Raw genomic sequence first — 18,021 nt, forward strand, 5'->3', positions numbered from 1 at the left:
GAGTCCACAGGTTAAGGGCTCTGTGCCAAGACTGCCCCCGCTTCTGACGCCAGTCACAAGTCTCGGTTACCACCAGCACTGAGCCACTGGCTCTAAATCAGGGTTCCCACACCTCCTTGAGTTTGATAATCCGCTGCTCACAGAACTGAGGGAAACATATTTACTGCTTCATTTCATAAGAGATACAGATGAACGGCCAGACAAAGAGAGCCACAGGGCCCAGAAGTAGGAGCTTCTGTTCCCATGGAGATGGGCTACACCACCCTCCCGGCACACGGGTGTGTTCACCAACCCGGAAGCTCACTGAACACCCTGCTTTGGGGATTTCATGGGGGCTTCATCACATAGGCGTGATTGATCCCCAATTCCATTTCCAGCCCCTCTCCTGTCTCCAGAGAACAGGGAGTGGAGCTGAAAGTTCTGAGCTTCTAGTTACGGCTTGGTCTTTCTGGTAAACAGCTTCCCAGGGTCAGTGGTAAGGTTTTTAAATTTTTTCTGACCTTAAGTCTGGGTAATGTAGAAATGGACCTTAAATTCAATGCTACGTTGCACTGCAGACCCCACCAAATTTGCCTCATTCCAACTAAGCTCTTCCTATCACCTAGAAAATTCCAAACGGCTTAGGGGAGCTCTGTGTCTGTTGCTCTCACTCAGGAAGTTACAAAGGGCTTAGGAACTCTGTGCCAGTAACCAGGGGACAGAGACCTACATATTTTCTTTTATTTCAGAGCTACCTACCAGAGGGACTCCACATTCCTAGAAGCCAGCTCAAATGAAACTGCCAGTCCCTTACAAACCCTCGAAGTGATCATTGTAACACAGAACCCTGTTAGCTAAGATTAGCCAGTGGAGTGAAGGTGGCATTTTAATTGGTGGGGAGAAATAGGAAGAAATTCAAGATCATAAGTTTTCTCAGACAGCCACCAGAAGTGTTTCAAGAATGCTGTCCATTCCACTCTTTCCTGAAAGTTCTCTGGAGCAGGTACCAGAAGTTCCTAGGTTCCAGGCATTGTGCTTGCCCATAGGACTCAGCAGAGCCTACTGCTTGGAAGCGTGTCGGAGGAACGTGCATTTCAATATGGCGCTTCCTGTAGCAAAGCCTATCGTTGGTGCTTAGTGTACCCGGGGCCCAGACATTCAGAAATCAAATTACTCACCCTAGAGCTCTAGCCCCAGATCTCTTTTACAAAGTAGATGTTTGCCTTTAGGTGGAGTACACAGTGCTAAGGATGGGCTGTGCCATTCAGCAGTGTGGGAGAGGAGAGAAAGGATCTATTACCACATTAAGAAAATATCTTGCTAGTTCTCTCAGAAATCTGCATTGCAAATCACTTCTAAATTAGTGCAAGAAAAATCTGCAATGCTTAACTGAAATATTTAAGGTCTATTTCTATCCTACCCAAACTTAGGCCAGAAAAATACAATTTCAAAAAACTTACTACTGACCCTAGGATTTCCCAAATCACGGTAGCCTTTTAATAGCCTGTATTCCTCTCAAAAGTATAAGAGTAAGTCAGACAGCCCATGTTTAAATTACCTTAATTTAAACCATCCTTTGGCATTAAGGTTGATTCAGATCAGGTAGGGTTTTTTGTTGTTGTTTATTGGGTTTGGGTTTTGTTTTTGTTTTTTTTGTTTTAGTTAATTTTAGAGCCAAGAAATAAAGGGGAAAATCCAAAATAGCCATCCAGCTTACCTGTATGCTCTGTCCAAATCTCTTGCTTTTCTCCGGAATAGCCAGCTGAGCAGAACAGCTGTCCCTGGGCATTTGTCCAGTAGACGAGGTTCCTTTTCCAATCAATATCCAGTAAATAGATGTTTCTCGGATGCTCTTGAACTAGGGTTCTCTCTATAGCAGTTCCCATAAAACCAACTTTCAACAAGTAGAGACGTTTGCTAGACGAAAATACTATCTTTAACTCTACCAAGAGAAAGGAGAGATTTACTGTTTGGCCATTTGTCAGATAAGCCCCCTGCTCCCTTCTTGAGTAACCTCTCCAGCTGAGGAACACCTAGAAAAGGGTCTTACAAAGTTTGCTTCTGAGGCACCAATACAGCACAAAAGCCTGAGCTTCCTTGGAGAAGGGAGTCATTTGGGCAAATGAAGTATCGCTCTGCTTTCCCAAAGCACTAAAGATTTCGAATTTCTGCTGAAAGGTTAACACAGAGCCACAAGAATTAGGGCTGGGCTGTGCTCCATCTGTTTCAGTAATGTCCTCAAACCCTTGCTCATGATGTACAAGTCTCAGTAGAAAGAATTTTAAATTTGATTTCCTATTTAAAGAAGAATTACTCGGGTATTTAGCTGTATATATAATGTTCAAGATACAATTTTAAAAAAATTTTTAGAAGATTTGTTTACTTATTTGAGAGAGAAAGAGAGCATGAGCAGGGGGAGGGGTAGAGGAAGAAGCAAGCTCCCCGCTGAGCAGGGAGCCTGACTTAGCCATCCAGGTGTCCCTCAAGATACAAGTTAAAGTGAAGTCCTGAGTTTGGCACAACAGCGTATTATAACAAGCACCATGATCCCATCCGGTGGCTACCCTGAGAATTATGTTCTTTAAAGGTGGTTAGAGCATGAAGATATTTATATCATTTATCCTTCTAAACCTGAGTGTTCTTTAGCAAAAAAAGTGATGTGGGAGGCACCTGGGTGGCTCGGTTGGTTAAGCGTTGGACTCTCAGTTTCAGTTCAATCTCAGGATTGTAAGATCAAGCCCTGCACTGGGTTCCGCACTCAGAGGGCTCTGCTTGAGATTCTCTCTCTCTCTCCTTTTACCCCTCCCCTTACTTACGCACCTGCACGCATGCTCTCTCTGAAATAAATAAATAAAATCTTTCCCCAAAAAAGTAATTTGGATGGAGATGTTCAAAGGAGCTTGTAAGCCTTAATATTTCAAAGACAAAACAACAAGAAGAATTTATGCTAACAATACTGCAGTAGACCCTGCTTACAAACCTAGGTCAGAATACACAAGCCATAAGACTATTAAGGATTTCTTTCTTGTACCAACTTAACTTTTGGGGAAAGCTGAGGGGTGTAACCTATTTTTCCTGCTTTAAAATCAAACAAACCCTAGTATTCATTGACAGATGAATGGAGAAACCAAAATGTAAATTAAATGATTATTCAAGAAAGGCAATTCTGACACATATTACAACATGAACCTTAAAGATAGTAAAGGAAAATAAGCCAGCAGCCGAAGGACGAATACTGTAGGATTCCACTGGTATGACGTTCCTAGAGTTGTCACGTTCATATAGAAAGTAGAATGGTGGTCTAGTGGCGGGGCTGGGTGGAGAGGGATGGGGAGTTATTGTTGAGTGGGTACAAAATTTCAGTTTAGGAAGATGAAAACGTTCTGGAAAGGGAAGCCTGAGTGACTCAGTCAGTTAGATGGCCAAATCTTGATCTCGGCTCAGGGCGTGAGCTTAGAGTCATGGGATCAAGCTCCGAGTCGGGCTCTGCACTCAGTGCAGAATCTGCTTGGGACTCTCTCCCTCTCCCTCTTTTCATTCTTCTTGCTCTTAATCTCTCTCTCTAAACAAATATATATATATATATTTTTTTTTGACACAGAGAGAGAGAGAGAGATCACAAGTAGAGCAGCAGGCAGAGAGAGAGAGGGAAGCAGGCTCCCTGCAGAGCAGAGAGCCCGATGTGGGGCTCGATCCCAGGATCCTGAGACCATGACCTGAGCCGAAGGCAGCGGCTTTAACCCACTGAGCCACCCAGGCGCCCCCCTAAACAAATATCTTTCTTTAAAAAAAGAAAAAGTTCTGGAGATGGATGGCAGCGAGAGTTGCATAATAACGTGGATGCACTCGATGCTACTATACGCCTGAAAGTGGTTAAAATACTAAGCTTTATGTTCTATACTTTTAACACAATAATAAAAGAACTTAAGATCTTTGGATAACAAAACTTAACAAGGTAAGGTCATCAGTATACAAGTGATTGATCCCAAAATGGAATGAGTCTCCCTGAGCCAAGCCCATTTGCCCCAGCATACTTACCGCTACATGTACCAGAAGGCAAAAGGAACATTCCCTCCGGACAAACACACTTATAGCCCTTGGGATGGACGGGGGACAGGAGACAGAGGTGGCTGCATGAGCCTGGAGCACATGCTGGGGGTCTGCCTGTTTTCAAATAGAAATAGGTTAGGTACGATTTTGGAATTCTCCGTACCAATTCCAAACTTAATACTCAAGGGGAGTTCAGTTGTTTTTGCCTTAAAAGGAATCCCAGGATACTCGTTACCTTCTCGGTTAGGCATGCTGACCTTCAAACTCCCATGACCCCCTTTTGGATAGTGGCAATTACTTATCCATATTAAGCTCAGGCCAGTAAGTGTTCAACCAACAGCATCTTCGGCCCTAGAGTTAAAGCAAAAAGACTGCCTGGCTTGCTGACAGGAATACTCCTTTAGAAGTAAATAGTGGTCGCAGCTCTCTACTTTGGGGAGTCTCTCTGACCCACTTAAGCAGCATTATCTGAGTTGAATCTGACATATAGTTTCTGATTAACAAAAGCCTTTAACTCCCAGTCAATGAATATTTGGCTTCCTCCCATAAATAGGATGTTGGGCTTTCTTCAGTTTTCTGTCAACGGCAGAAAAATTAGCATCAACCGCAATTAACAATGAACACGTCAGGGACATACCCTTGGGCTGCTGGGATTTGTGGAGGACGGAGAAAGCAGACACAGAAGCACTGAGCAACACCGCTCTCTCCTTGGGGGTGTGGGGTGAAGTGTGATACAGATGCATTTTATTTGCCCAGAAGAAGGAGTTCTCGAATACAGCTAGTCCTATTGGGTCGTCTTCTTCCAAGAAGATCTCAGGAAAGGTGTGCCTCCCACTGCCATCCACGTTGACCGTCTCTATGGACTGAAGCATAGAGTCATGAGAGTTGGGCACCACTAGCATGAGACTCTAGCGTCAGGGCACCTCTTGCGTGGATGTTGATTAAACATCTTCACGTGCTATCAACTTGATAAAGAGGAGAGTGTCTTAGAATTCATGGAGGTTAATGCCAAAGACAGTGGTTGGACTGGCTTCTTGCACAAACTGGGGTCACAGGTGCATTGTACAAATAGCTACCCTAACTTACTGTCTGCGTCCAGATGTGGTATACCAAGTCCTTCCCTACATTCTCCAGCTGCTTTCTGAGGTGAATGGCCCATCTGTCTTCAGAGAGGGCGATGGGAGTTCAAAGAGGGGCTATAAATTGCCAAAGTCACAGCTGAAGTGACACACTTAAACATACGACTCCCAGGGTCTCTGGCTGGCTCGGCTGGTAGAGCAGGCAATGCCCGATCTCAGGGCTGTGAGTTTGAGCCCCACATTGGGTGGGTAAAGATGACTTAAAGAAAAGAGTTGGGGCACCTGGCTGGCTCAGTCAGTTAAGCATCAGCCTTCAGCTCAGATGATCCTAGGATCCTGGGATGGAGTAGGGCTCCCTGCTCAGCAGGGGTCTGTCTCTTTCTTTCCGCCCTTCCCCTATGCATGCTCACACATGCACTCTCTCTCTCAAATAAATAAAATCTTTTTTTTTAAGATTTTATTTATTTATTTGACAGACAGAGATCACAAGTAGGCAGAGAGAGAGGAGGAAGCAGGCTCCCCACCAAGCAGAGAGCCCGATGCGAGGCTCGATCCCAGGACCCCAGGATCATGACCTGAGCCGAAAGCAGAGGCTTTAACCCACCGAGCCACCCAGGTGCCCCATAAATAAAATCTTTTTAAAAAGAAAAATAGGGGGGTGCCTGGGTGGCTCAGTGGGTTAAGCTGCTGCCTTCAGCTCAGGTCATGATCCCAGGATTCTGGGATCGAGTCCTGCATAGGGCTCTCTGCTCCAGCAGGGAGCCTGCTTCCCCCTCTCTCTCTCTGCCTACTTGTGCTCTCTGTCTGTCAAATAAATAAATTAAAAAAAAAAAGAAAAGAAAGAAAATAGGGGCAACTGGGTGGCTCAGTGGGTTAAGCTGTTGCCTTCGGCTCAGGTCATGATCTCAGGGTCCTGGGATCGAGCCCCGAATCGGAGTCTTTGCTCAGCAGGGAGACTGCTTCTCTCTCTCTCTGCCTGCCTCTCTGCCTACTTGTGATCTTTCTCTGTCAAATAAATAAATAAAATCCTTAAAAATAAATAAATAAATACACCCTAAAGTCTTAGGAAAAAACCTGTGCTCCCAAGCCTATGCTTTCAGCCACTGTGTCATATCTGTCTGTCAGTCTGAGGCTTCCAAAAATATGATAAAAGCAACTGTAATATCAAGACCTAGAAATAGGAGTCCAAGTAAGTACTAAGTAAGAAGTACTAACGACATGCTTTCGAGGAGGTGGTCTGCCATCATAAAAGGTTTTACGTCCTAGGTACAACATACAGTACGACCTTTACTACCAGGAAATTCCAGGGCTAGGTGTGACCGCGGTGCTGGAGAAAGTCACACACGAAGTCTCCCAGCCTGTGTTGATCTGGTCAGGCTCTATCCCAAGACCCTGGCCCAGCCCAGCTCGCTTCCTCCGTCCTCATCACCAGAAGACCACGTGCGGGGTTGATGCGAGACTTAGGGAGGTCTCTGCAGTTACCCACAGGCCTACCAAGCCCCCACTAAAATGCTTTCCTTCCTGACCTCTCTCCAGTACCTCTTTATACTCGCTGATCCAGTAGAGGCGGCCGGCCACGGGGTCAAGCGTCAGGCCCACAGGCTCCTCCATGTGGACGGCTGCGAGCACCTTCCGATCCGAGCCATCCATCCCTGCAGCCTCGAGAGTTCTCGTGCCTTTCTTACCACGATTTACCCAATACAACAACCTGAGGGAAGCAAAAGGGCAGAGTGTTAACCATCCCCCCCACCCGCCGCCCTGAACACACGCTCTTCTGAACAGCCAGGCCCCCGGAACGCTCTCGTTCAGCCCCCCCCCCCCCCCCCCCCCCCCCCCCCCCCCCCCCGTCATTGCGCAGCTAAGAATGCAGATCTCTGTCCTCAGGCTCCGCGGACTGAAAAGGGGCTCTGCCTAGGATTCAATTTAGAAGATATTTTTGGAGCAAATGAAGACCTACGTTGAAAATGTGGAAGGGCCCTCTTATCAACCTAAATGTCTAAGATAACCAGTGATTTGGGATATATTCTCAAAGAAATGCTGCTTACTTCTTCGGAGGAAACACGATGAGCTGCTCTGGCACCAGATCCTTCTCCAAGATTTTGACGTAGCCTCTGCCGTCACTCAAGCCAGCACCGATGACCCTCGCGAAGCTGCTAGCCCAGTACAGCAGCCCCGTGAGCCAGTCCAAAGAGATACTGTCCACGGCCTGAAGTTCTGGGGATACACAGGACAGTATTACAATGCTCCTGTATTCTCCTACCTTCTCCTCACCTGGAAAAAAAGATCTGGACTAAAATTTTCTACATCTTCTGATTTCAAGCTGTACACGGCAGCCAGTGGGACGCAGGGAAGGAGGGCCAGAGATGAGCTCTGTGCGATATACTGTGGGCGGCAGGAAAAGAGAAGGACCTTAGGAGAAGCAGAACCAAGAAATCCAAGAGAATGCAGCCTCGGTCTGGGGCAGCATCTGTTACAGAAGTCTCAGGGGAGTGGCTAACAGAGGGTTTCTACGTGCCCAGGACAACTAAGCACTTCCTCCCATGGACCGGTCGTCTTCAATCCCCACCCCCATTCCCACCTACCCAGTGAGACGGGGCTATCCCTTTTGTCTTACTGAGTGCGGTTCAAAGGAGTTAATGACTTCCTCTAAGTCACATACCCAGGGATGAAGCGGAGACTAACCCTGGCCTGAGCCCGTATGCCCAACTTTCTGTACCTCTTTAGAGCAACCTTGTTCGCCGGTTACGCTCCAGCAAAGCTCCTGTTGAGCCAAATTACATGGCCTTATCTCAAATCAGGGCTGCACTGGGGAGTCACAACAAGCAAGTCCCAGACGACGTCCAGATGAACACACAGGCCGCTTATACTCTGCTGAAGCCGCTTTAAGAAGCCAGGGCTCTGGATGTCAAGAAATATACCTGGATAGAGAGGAACCGGGTTTGGCTTCCCAAGGACAAACACGTGTAAGGCTTCATCCACCCAAAAGTACATGCTTCTGTCGAGATCATAGGCAACAGAAGTCGGCCTCGAGTTTACAGGAACCAGAGGCTCATAGATGCCTGTTCTCCGATCCAGGACCCCAAGTTCTCTCTCTGCCGCTATAAGAATTTTAACAGCATCATCTGCAATAAAGGAGAAAAGGAACAGTGACACACTCCTTGGACACTTTCTTTCAGGCCATTCTCTTTCACCAGAGATGCTGTCCCATCTCCCGTGCTGAAATCTGCCAACGGCTCAGGTCTGGACTGTGGCGTGTCCAGAGGCGATCTAGCCTACCACCCTAAGCCCCGATTCCTCCTCTGAACTCCAGCACATTCCAATTCATCTTTGGAACTCTGGGCCTGTTTGATTTCAGATTCTGCCCTTCTCCCCACCGAGACAGAGCTCCTATCCCTGCCTCATACACAGCAGCCGAATGGAATTCGCCATTCCCTCGTTAAAGCAGCACAGGCCAAGTTAACACTACGTCAGTGTGGTCTCCGGAGTACCAGGTGTACCGCCTGCAGGCAGCTAAGTCATTTTAAAGATACTTAATAGCGGCGCCCGGCTGGCTCAGTCAGGAGAGCATGCAACTCTTGATCTTGGGGTCATAAGATCTAAACCCACATTGGGTGTAGAGATTTAACAGGTAAACTTAAAGAAACATAAAGACACCAAATAGCAACTGATACTTGATTTGGCCAAGGAATGTTGTTAATAGCAGCTTCTTTATGGAAAGAATAACGTCACCTCTCATACCAGACCCTTAAGTGAACCATGAATAACACTTCTATCCATAATGACCGCTAAGGACCGAGCAAGGGCTAGGCTTTGCTCAGGGTCGTGACACTCACCTGTAACTCGACAACTGGTCCCATTGTAGAGCTGGTGACCTTGAACACACGCACAGGAGTAGGAGCCCGGGACATTACGGCACAGCTGGCCGCAGGGACTGTAGTCCTGGGAGCACTCATCTACATCTGATGATAGAGAGCCAGAAATCAGAGACGACCACAGAGCCATCTCTGGGTATTTCTGGGCCATTGGGCCCCCTTTCAGATGCTCTCTGGACACGTGCTATGTGGAAATCCCCGTGCTGGTGCTGGCACAGACAGTCCCTGCCTCTGCGGAGTTGCCATAGGAGCAGCTCAGCGGGAACGTCAGTGTGGAGGCCCCAGACGCGCGGCTGGCACAGAATCCAGGTGGAGGTTACCCTAGCAACACTCGGGGGCGTGCTGATTCGGAATGAATGGTAAGACGTGGAGAATCGGAAACGCTTGTGCCCTACTAGGGGAATGTCAAGTGGGGCAGCCACTGTGGAAAGCAGCTTGAAGTTTTCTCAAGTTAAAAGCAGAAGTTGCTGCAGGATACGACAATCCCGCTTCTGGCGTATACCCCAGAGTGGGGAAAGCGGGGATTCGGGCACGTGTACACCAGTTGCTCATAGCATCGCCCATGAGAGCCAAAACGTGGAAACTACCAAATGCCCATCAACGGATAAATAAATGGGGCATATTTATGCAAAGAGGTCTTTGGCCTTAGAAAGGGAGGGAGAGTCTGACCTCGCTATGACATGGATGAAACTTAATGACAGGCTAAGTGAAAAAAGCCTGGCCCATAGGGACAGATCCCACAGGACTGCATTTAGATGCAAGACTAGAACAGGCAAATTCAGAGAGGAAGTGGATGGAGTTTCTTGGGGACTGAGGACAGAGTTTCTGTCAGGGAGGGTAAGAGAGTTCTGGAGATGGATCGTGGTGATGTTCACACGTGTCGTGAATGTGGTGGAGGCCGCTGAATTACATCCTTAACGTGATTAAGATGGTAAGCTGTGTGCCATGTCTATCCCACTGCCATGGAAACTTCGGAAGACGCGCCCGATGAACCCTGACCTGCACAGCTCTGGCCGTCCGGCTGTAACTGCCACCCAGCTCCACACGAACACTGGACTCCCCAGGCGGCATCACTGCACCGTCCCTCACAGCCCCCGTTGTCCACGGAGCAGTTCCTCCCTGGTAGAGAAGGGCAGTGGTCAGGAGAGTTGAACACGGTACAGATCCAACATTTTCTAAACCGTGGTGTTACAAGCCCCTACTTGGTATGAGGGCTATAGAGGCTTCTGAAGAATAACCTCTGACTCTGCCCTCTGACCTAGGAATGTGGAGGCTTCGGGGAAAGACCACAGAACAGGGAAAGTGAAGAATCATGGAGCAGGGGAAGGGACTTTTCTAGGCAGACGCTCTGGACAATAACAAATGCTGGTGTATTGCTCGCCCACAGAAGTCCCCGCAACCTCTTCCCTATTTCCTCTAGAAAATCTGAGGGGCCAGGACCCTTGCCTCAGGAAGTGATAGAGTAATTTCCTAATCCCAGCGAATTACCTCTACAGCACCAGAAACCTGTGCGTTGTCCCACTGTTCATGCTTCCTGTGTCTTACGTGCTCCCTCAGTAGAAAGCGGCCTGCACAGCCCTTAGCACTAACAAAGGTCTCGTCATACCCATCTAAGCCCAGATTTAAGGAAGAAACGAGACAGTGACCTGGGGACACCTGCCCCACCCCCATCCCCCCAACCTGAACCAACAGTGATTTTTAGAGTGAGAATCACAAGGTTTTAAATTTTCAGACAGTTGCTCAGGAGCTCCCTCCTCACCAGGAAATAGTCTTCCTCAGTCCTTCCTCAGTTAAATCCTTAGAGAATTCACCGTACGGTCTTGAACATGGAATTCGGTTCTCAGTGCCATAGTCTGTTCTTTATTCTAGAATTTTCAGAGCAGTGTGGTTTGAGGCAGTTAGTCTCTTTCCCTAGAGCCGTAGTGTGAGGCGAACTCACCGAGTTTTCAAGCTCAGGTAAGCTGTGCACATACTCAGGAGACCAGAGCCAAGGCTCAGAACTTGTTAAGATGTGGGGGACCTACCACGGGAGGATGATTGCTGACGTAGGGGTCTGGTCCGAGCATTCTCTGAGAGCGTGGACCCCCATGATAACTGAGGCATTGGCTGATGTAATCAGATTCTGCCCACCCCCACATGACGCCTGGCAGTTGGATCCTCACCACATGTAGCCGGTTCATCAGCACCGTCTACGCAGTCAAGTTCCCCGTCACACATCAGGGATTCCAGGATGCATTTCCCTTCATCACATCTCACCATGCCTTCTGGACAGGAGGCTGCATAGGAAGGAGAGCTTTCTTCTCCAACAGCACGTGGGGGAAGGAGGAGTCAAAACAGACCCTTATTAATTACAGTAAGGTGGAAGGGTTTCCAGAACCCAAGGCAAGTTGAGGTAAGAAAGAAAGTTTTATCATTTTAAGTAGAGTTTTCAGGGCATTGGGACTTAAGACTTGATAATGATGAAGTCCAGCAGGCCATGTGGGCACTCGGTTGAAATAATATTGATCAAACTGCATTAGTATTAAGTAGTTCTAACTGAGATAGTGTTAAAGTCGGTGAACATGAGCCCTAAAAGAAGACCCTCTTAAGAAACCAGCTTATAGGGGCGCCTGGGTGGCTTTTTCGGTTAAGCCTCTGCCTTCAGCTCAGGTCATGATCTCAGGGTCCTGGGATGGAGCCCCGCATTGGGCTCTCTGATCAGCAGGGAGACTGCTTCCTCTCTCTCTCTCTCTCTCTCTCTCTCTCTGCCAGCCTCTCTGCCTACTTGTGATCTCTGTCTGTCAAATAAATAAATAAAATCTTTAAAAAAAAAAAAAGGAAACCAGTTTATACACGATAAAAATGTTAGAGTCTGAATATTGCAGATATAATTCTACAAAGACCGAGTGGAACTGAGGTTTACTGACAAGCTGCAGGTTCCACCGCACTGTGTACATGGAGTCAAGAAAAGGAACATTGTACTCATCGAGTTCGTTGCAGGGTTTGGGGGAGCAGAGCAGGGGGTTCTCTTTTAATGAGGAATTTCCCCGTCATGGACCCCACAAGGACATGAGGCATCCGTTAGGAGGATCCTTCAAATATGGACACTCCAGTGTTCTGTGCTGTGGCCACATTGCCTAGAGTGTCCAGCACGGAGTTACTATTCGAGCACTCCTCGATGTTTCCATGGATAACTACATCTTGGTTACTGCTAGGAGACGTCCTGTTTTTAGATATAGGATGGCGTCTCAGTCCTAGGAATTAAAATGCAACCTGCAGAAAGCAGCCCACATGGTACAACCTTCCTCCTTACAGGCCAGGCCAGGAGGGGGTGGGGGAGGGGCACTCACCACAGGCGTCCTCGTCGGAGGAGTCCCCACAGTCGTTGACCCCATTGCACCTCCAGCTCTCTGGGACACACAGCTTGTTCCTGCACAGCCACTGGCCCGCCAGGCAGTGGTTCGGGGAGCAGCGTGCTTCATCGAGCCCATCTGCACAATCCCGGGGGACGTTACAGAGTTCCCAAGGCTCGTGACACTGAGACTGTCCCGAACACTGGATTTCCTGGCCAGGACACACCGCCGAAGTCTCTGTAAAAGGCAGGCGTTGGCCCAGTGCGGTGGAAGGCCTGACCTGCCGGCTCATGCCCTTGGGTATTCAGGGTTTGCTCACGGCTTTGGGCTCCAGAATAGCAAGAACTGAGCAGGAGGCCAGCCACTGGAGATGTGGCCCCAACTCGGCACCCCAAAGTGTCAGCCCAAAGGAATATAAAAAGCCAACAGAAGCGAGAAACTTTTAGGTGATTTTGCAAAATGCAGAAATGGATAAAAGGTCACCTATCACCCCGGCGACAACTGAACACAGGCATTTAGCCCCGTCCAGCAGAAGGCTACCTAGGGACTTGCTGGTGTCACTTAATACCGTGGAGGTTCATTCATCAAGGCGGCTAACTTGACATGTCACGTCCGAAGAGAAAGCAGATTATACCTACCACAGTTAATCTCATCGGAGCCGTCCAGGCAGTCCCCGGTACCATCACAAAGCCGGCTACGAGAAATACACTTCCCATCGTCACACTGCCAGGCCTGTGGATGTCCGCGACACGCTTCCTCTGCGGGCCAAGGGGAATGTTCGAGGGGCAGAGAGGAAGAGCTGTTTGCCAGGGCATTAATAACTTTTCAGCTGGGGTTTTGTATGAAGTATTTTCATTACCAGAACAACAAGTAAGTCCCCATCTGCCACAGAGTCCATCTTAAATTTGCCTGTCCTTTCCATGTCACCCTAACCACACACCATACCTTGCCTTAGGGACAATCACCTAGCAGTCCAACATCGCTTACACTCCCAGTCATGCTGCTAGAATGATGATGTTGTCCAATAAAAACTTCTGTGACAATAAAGGCATTGTCCAAAGGGGCCATCACTAGTCACATGTGGCTACTGAGCATCTGAAGCGTGGTTAGTAGGATAAAATATTTATTATTTAAATACATGCAAATCTTCACATGTGGCTAATGGCCACTGTATAGACCACTACAACCTTATAGCTTCATTTCTTGGAACGCCTTTGGCGTTGGAGACCATACTGAGATCGAAGACAACCTGGGCGCTGTCAGTCTGGGGTCTAATGGGACCTTTGAATATTTCCACCTAAGTATGCCTCCTGGCAGATGCAAGTGAACCTGGACAGCTGGAGGAAGTGTAGGGGGGAGCAGAGCACAAGGCACTTCTCTAAGTACGAAGTGCAATTTGAACCTGTATGAGCACAGGCTTTAATATCAAAGTTTTCACATTAAATTAGTTACAGTAAATGGCCAGCCCAGGAGTGTGCAATCAGGGTAGAGAAAAGGAATGCAGCACTCGCCAAGTTTTTCGGGGGGGGGGGGGTCCTCTTTTACTCAGGAGTTTTCTCCTTCCATATTCACTGCTCAAGGATGTGAAGCATCGGTTAAAAGGCTTTCCTCATCTCCAGGGGGTCAGGTGTCCCTTCTGGGGCTGCAAGCACTCCTAGCATGGAGGTGTTTGAGCTGGATTTCAGGAAGACAGTTACCAAATGGCTAACTTGGCTTCTATTGGTCTTGTAGTTTTCTTTGGTCCTCCATTTGAAAAACTGTCTTCTCATTGTACAAAAGCTCGAAGCAAAGCTAAAGTACTTGATTGTATCTATTTACAAGTGTGTGCTGCGGTCAGTGAGGGCGGCCCATGGAGCAATCTTGTGTTAGTCCAGTTTCAGTTCCCGCCACGTGTTGAAGCTAGACTTGAAGGCGAGAAGCCAGACTCATGCTGGATTTTCTATCCCAACTAGCCCTCCACACTGGTCTTGAGAACATCTGGGTTTTCTATCCCAACTTGCCCTCCACACTTGTGTTGACAACAGTGCTACCAACACCCACATCCCTAGACTTACGAGCTGAAAGCCTGCCACAACCCAGAACACCTCCTATTTCCGAATACCCACTAAGAGTGAAAACCACAGGACCTGACGCCGTCGGCAGGGCACACAGCCGTTCATGGATGAGGACACGTAACAGCGAGGAGTGCTCACCACACTGCTCGTCGGTCCCATCAGGGCACTCTTGCTGTCCATCACAGAGCCAGGCCACGGGAATGCACCTGTCCCCACACGCAGCTTGCCTTGTCATGTTACACCTTGCTTCATCTGCATTGGATGAACAAAAAGCAAATCCATGCGAGCACCTTTTCATGAGAAGCTGTAGTGAGAAGATTATTCAGAGGGAGGTCCTTCAGCTAATACCCAGGAGAACATTAGGGGGATTCAGTACCATAAAAATCTTGGACTTCTGCAGTAATGATCCTTGGATACTGTTCTTTCTGGTGGTGTGGGGTTGGGAAATCGCCATTAGCCTCCGTTTTCCCATTGGAATGGGACCGACGTGCACTGTGCTCCAAGAGACCCAGCTACTTCTTCTGGTTTGATCTTAAAGACTCTGAATGGTTGCATGTTTAGAAGTCTAAGCTCAAGTCTGGACTCTAGTTTACTTTTAAGCATGTGCAGATACATCTACAAATTAGATTCGGATTTTGGATCCTACATACGATCTTCGTAAGAATGCCTCTAACAGGTTGGTTATAAATATTTAAGTTCTCAGTGATTTGCCTAAGATTGATTTACTGTGTCTTATTCAAGTCATAAACTTGTGTTTATCAACCTTGAATGATTAATGGTCAAAATTAAGCCTGTTTTGGAACAGGTCCTCAGGAGGCACCAGGAAGGCCTGAGTATAGTGAATTTACTATACTGTCCTAACTTTCAAAGAGAAAGAGCCAATCTTTAGTTCCTAGAAAAGATAAACCACATGGCCTATACCGGAAGTCTCTGCAAGATCCGGTAAAGACCTCCCCCCACCTCCATGGTCCTACTCCCAGGAACAATCTGTACATGGAATGGAAAGTGCTATGCAAAGTTGTGTAATAGAAGTTGATAATGGAAGGCCATTGTGTAGACCACACCTTCTTCGCTAAGCGACCAATTCTTAGTCTTATTTGTATCCTTCTAAGATAGTATTTTAGGAGGCGCCTGGGTGGCTCAGTGGGTTAAAGCCTCTGCCTTCAGCTTGGCTCAGGTCATGATCTCAGGGTCTTGGGATCAGGCCCACATCTGGCTCTCTGCTCAGCGGGGAACCTGCTTCCCTCTCTCTCTCTCTGCCTGCCTATCTGCCTACTTAGGATCTCTAGTTGTCAAATAAATAAATAATATCTTTAAAAAAATAGTATTTTAGCTTAGCTACTCAAGGTTGGACTTTTTTTCTTTTTCTTTTTTTTTGAGGCTGGTGTATAAAAAACATTTTAAATATTCAGAAAGTATTGGTGACTAATGGGTAGCTAACAACTCTGCCATCTACTCACATGCCATCCAAGCAGTCTCACTTAGCTTGACCAAAACCACTGAGAGCAGGTGATGTTACCAGCCACTAATCCGGAAGCACAGACTTAGCTGTCAGGCTGCATAGGTTGGCATTTTAGTGAGACCACTTACTGATGATGGGACCTTGGGAGAGTTACTTCCTCTCTCGGGATCTCAGTTTTCGGTCTATAAAATGAGACTAATAAACAAGTGATCAGAAGGGAAAGATTCAAAGGATAAATGGGCACAAAGCCACTTGGTGCCCTATACTCACCATATAAATCTCCATAAAGCATTAACTCTTTTGCTACCACTTCTAGCAGGTCCTTCCAGAAGGATCCCAATTAGGGGTCCAGTCAGCCCTCAAACACTCACACTTCTAGGTGAGTCACACCTTGAACAATATTTCGCCCTGCTGATTCTCGGTCTAGAGACCAAGTGTGCATGCAGATTCTACACGTCTGCAGGTGGGTCTCAAACCATTATTTTTCACTTATGTAGATGCTTGCTGTGAATAAATAAGAAATGTATTAACATATTTACTTAAATGTTAAGTATAAGGTAGCTTTCTCAGAGTCTGTTAATATGCAAAGTAGGGTGATCACACGTTATTCTAGAACAGACATCCGAAAGAGGGCTACATGCCAGAAGGCTTTGGTAACCATTGCTTAATAAAAAATGCAAGCAACTGTAAAGATGCTCCAGGAGTGATGCAAAAAGACTACACAGAGCAAGGGTTTCTCATCATGGCAGAGATGCCCCACCACCTGTGGCAAAAATCCTGTGGGTTAGAATCCCTCCTGGAAGACGAACAACTCAATTAAGTGGCTCATCCTCTGACCTGATTAACACCCCCTTAATCAAAGGTCTGCTAAGTGAAAATGATTTAAAACCAGACTTCAACAACACCGACAACACCTGTGGAGGGAGACTGCAGGCCAGTTTGACAACATTAGGCACCTCCTAGACATGGCTAAGCCACCAACCAGCCACCCACCACTTGGGAAATGTGGATGTCTTGGTCACTCTGGGGCATCGACTCAGCTCTCCTCTGCCGGGGGGTCTGGCTAAACCTGAGTGGTATCAACACGTGCCATGAGAGTTGCTTCCCAACTGCACCTCTGACCCAAGCCCCATTTCCCCGTGCTGTTTCTGGAGTGAGGTCATGTCTTCCAGGAGGCCCCTGGCCTCCACCCAGGCTAAATCTGCTGCCTGGGGAACCCTGAGCTGGGGGTCCCCTCGGAGACCAGGGCTAGAAAGCGAATCCCACTAGGCCAGGCCGCTGGGGGAACAAAGAGAGTGCACCTGCCCTCAGGGGTTGCAGAGAGCTCCCTCCCACACGCTTGGGGTAAGGATGAAGGAAAGACCCCAAGTTGTTCGCTGAGCCCACCTACGGTTCCACCCACTGAGCAGGACGGGAAGGAGTCAAGCGCAGAGAAGCAGGGGACCACGCGACTCATCTGGCGGCCCCCTAGAAAGCCCGATGTCACCCTCCTCTATGGAAAGTCACTCCAGAACGCGGGGTGTGGGGCGTCGCGCTCGCCAGCCAGGATGCCCCAAGCTCCCTTCCCGCCCTGTGCAGCGTCCCCCCCAACCCCCGCCCGCCACCCCTGCACCTTGCGAGGCGGACGGCGGTCCCTTCCCGGGCGCTCCGCCCGCGGCCCCACTCACCGGTCCCGGAGCCCGCGAGGCCGCCGAGCGCTGCCAGCACCCGCGGCAGGAGCAGAAGGAGCGCCCGGCGCCCCATGGCGGGGAACGGACAGTGCGCCGGCTGCAGGCGTCGCGCTGGCAGGAGGAGCGCGGGCGCTGCCGGGGGCGGGCTTTCCTTCGCTCGCGCCGCTCATTGGGTCTGGCTGGGGCCGTGGGCGGAGCGTGGGAGCACCTGCACCTCCCGCTCCCGGGGCCGCGCTTCTGGAGACTCAGCCAGGCTGCGCCTCTCCGCTGGTCTCCCCACGTGCCGTGGGACAGCACACCCTCGCCTAACTCGGGGTCTGGCCCTTGCCATGCGGGGGGGGGGGGCGCAAAGTAGGAGCGCTCAGCCATACTTAACCAAAGGATTCCCAAATTTAAATGGGCAGAGGAATCGCCTGGAACTCTCCTTAATAGGCAGACTCTGATCCTGCAAGTCTGAAGCGGGGCCTGAGAGTCTCTAACAAAATCATCATCGGGTAATGCCTTTGTCGCTGGCCCTCAGACC

At 48.7% G+C, this 18,021-nt stretch overlaps 1 protein-coding gene across 8 annotated transcripts in view; it reads right to left on the reverse strand.

The window, feature by feature from the left end:
- The window catches only part of LOC123937344 (prolow-density lipoprotein receptor-related protein 1-like), a 40,551-nt gene extending 22,964 nt beyond the window's left edge, over positions 1-17,587 (reverse strand). For 5 of the 8 annotated variants that reach the window (XR_006817459.1, XM_045998122.1, XM_045998128.1 and 2 more), the window contains exons 1-13: positions 17,496-17,587; positions 14,505-14,618; positions 12,951-13,070; positions 12,310-12,549; positions 11,143-11,277; positions 9,980-10,099; positions 8,942-9,067; positions 8,027-8,230; positions 7,154-7,322; positions 6,648-6,816; positions 4,667-4,892; positions 4,018-4,143; positions 1,697-1,921 (exon numbers count right to left, since the gene is read on the reverse strand). Coding sequence is in view for 7 of the 8 variants with exons in the window: in XM_045998122.1 (XP_045854078.1) it covers positions 1,697-1,921; positions 4,018-4,143; positions 4,667-4,892; positions 6,648-6,816; positions 7,154-7,322; positions 8,027-8,230; positions 8,942-9,067; positions 9,980-10,099; positions 11,143-11,277; positions 12,310-12,549; positions 12,951-13,070; positions 14,505-14,618; positions 17,496-17,571 (2,050 nt within the window). In the remaining variant the exon portion in view is untranslated. Of the gene's footprint in view, positions 1-1,696; positions 1,922-4,017; positions 4,144-4,666; positions 4,893-6,647; positions 6,817-7,153; positions 7,323-8,026; positions 8,231-8,941; positions 9,068-9,979; positions 10,100-11,142; positions 11,278-12,309; positions 12,550-12,950; positions 13,071-14,504; positions 15,526-17,495 lie in introns of those variants that run through there. The other 3 variants (XM_045998123.1, XM_045998126.1, XM_045998124.1) reach the window with 3 other exon arrangements.
- Between the last annotated feature and the right edge of the window lie 434 nt (positions 17,588-18,021).

Source organism: Meles meles, chromosome 2 (genome assembly GCF_922984935.1).
Source record: "Meles meles chromosome 2, mMelMel3.1 paternal haplotype, whole genome shotgun sequence".
NCBI classification, from domain to species: Eukaryota; Metazoa; Chordata; class Mammalia; order Carnivora; family Mustelidae; genus Meles; species Meles meles.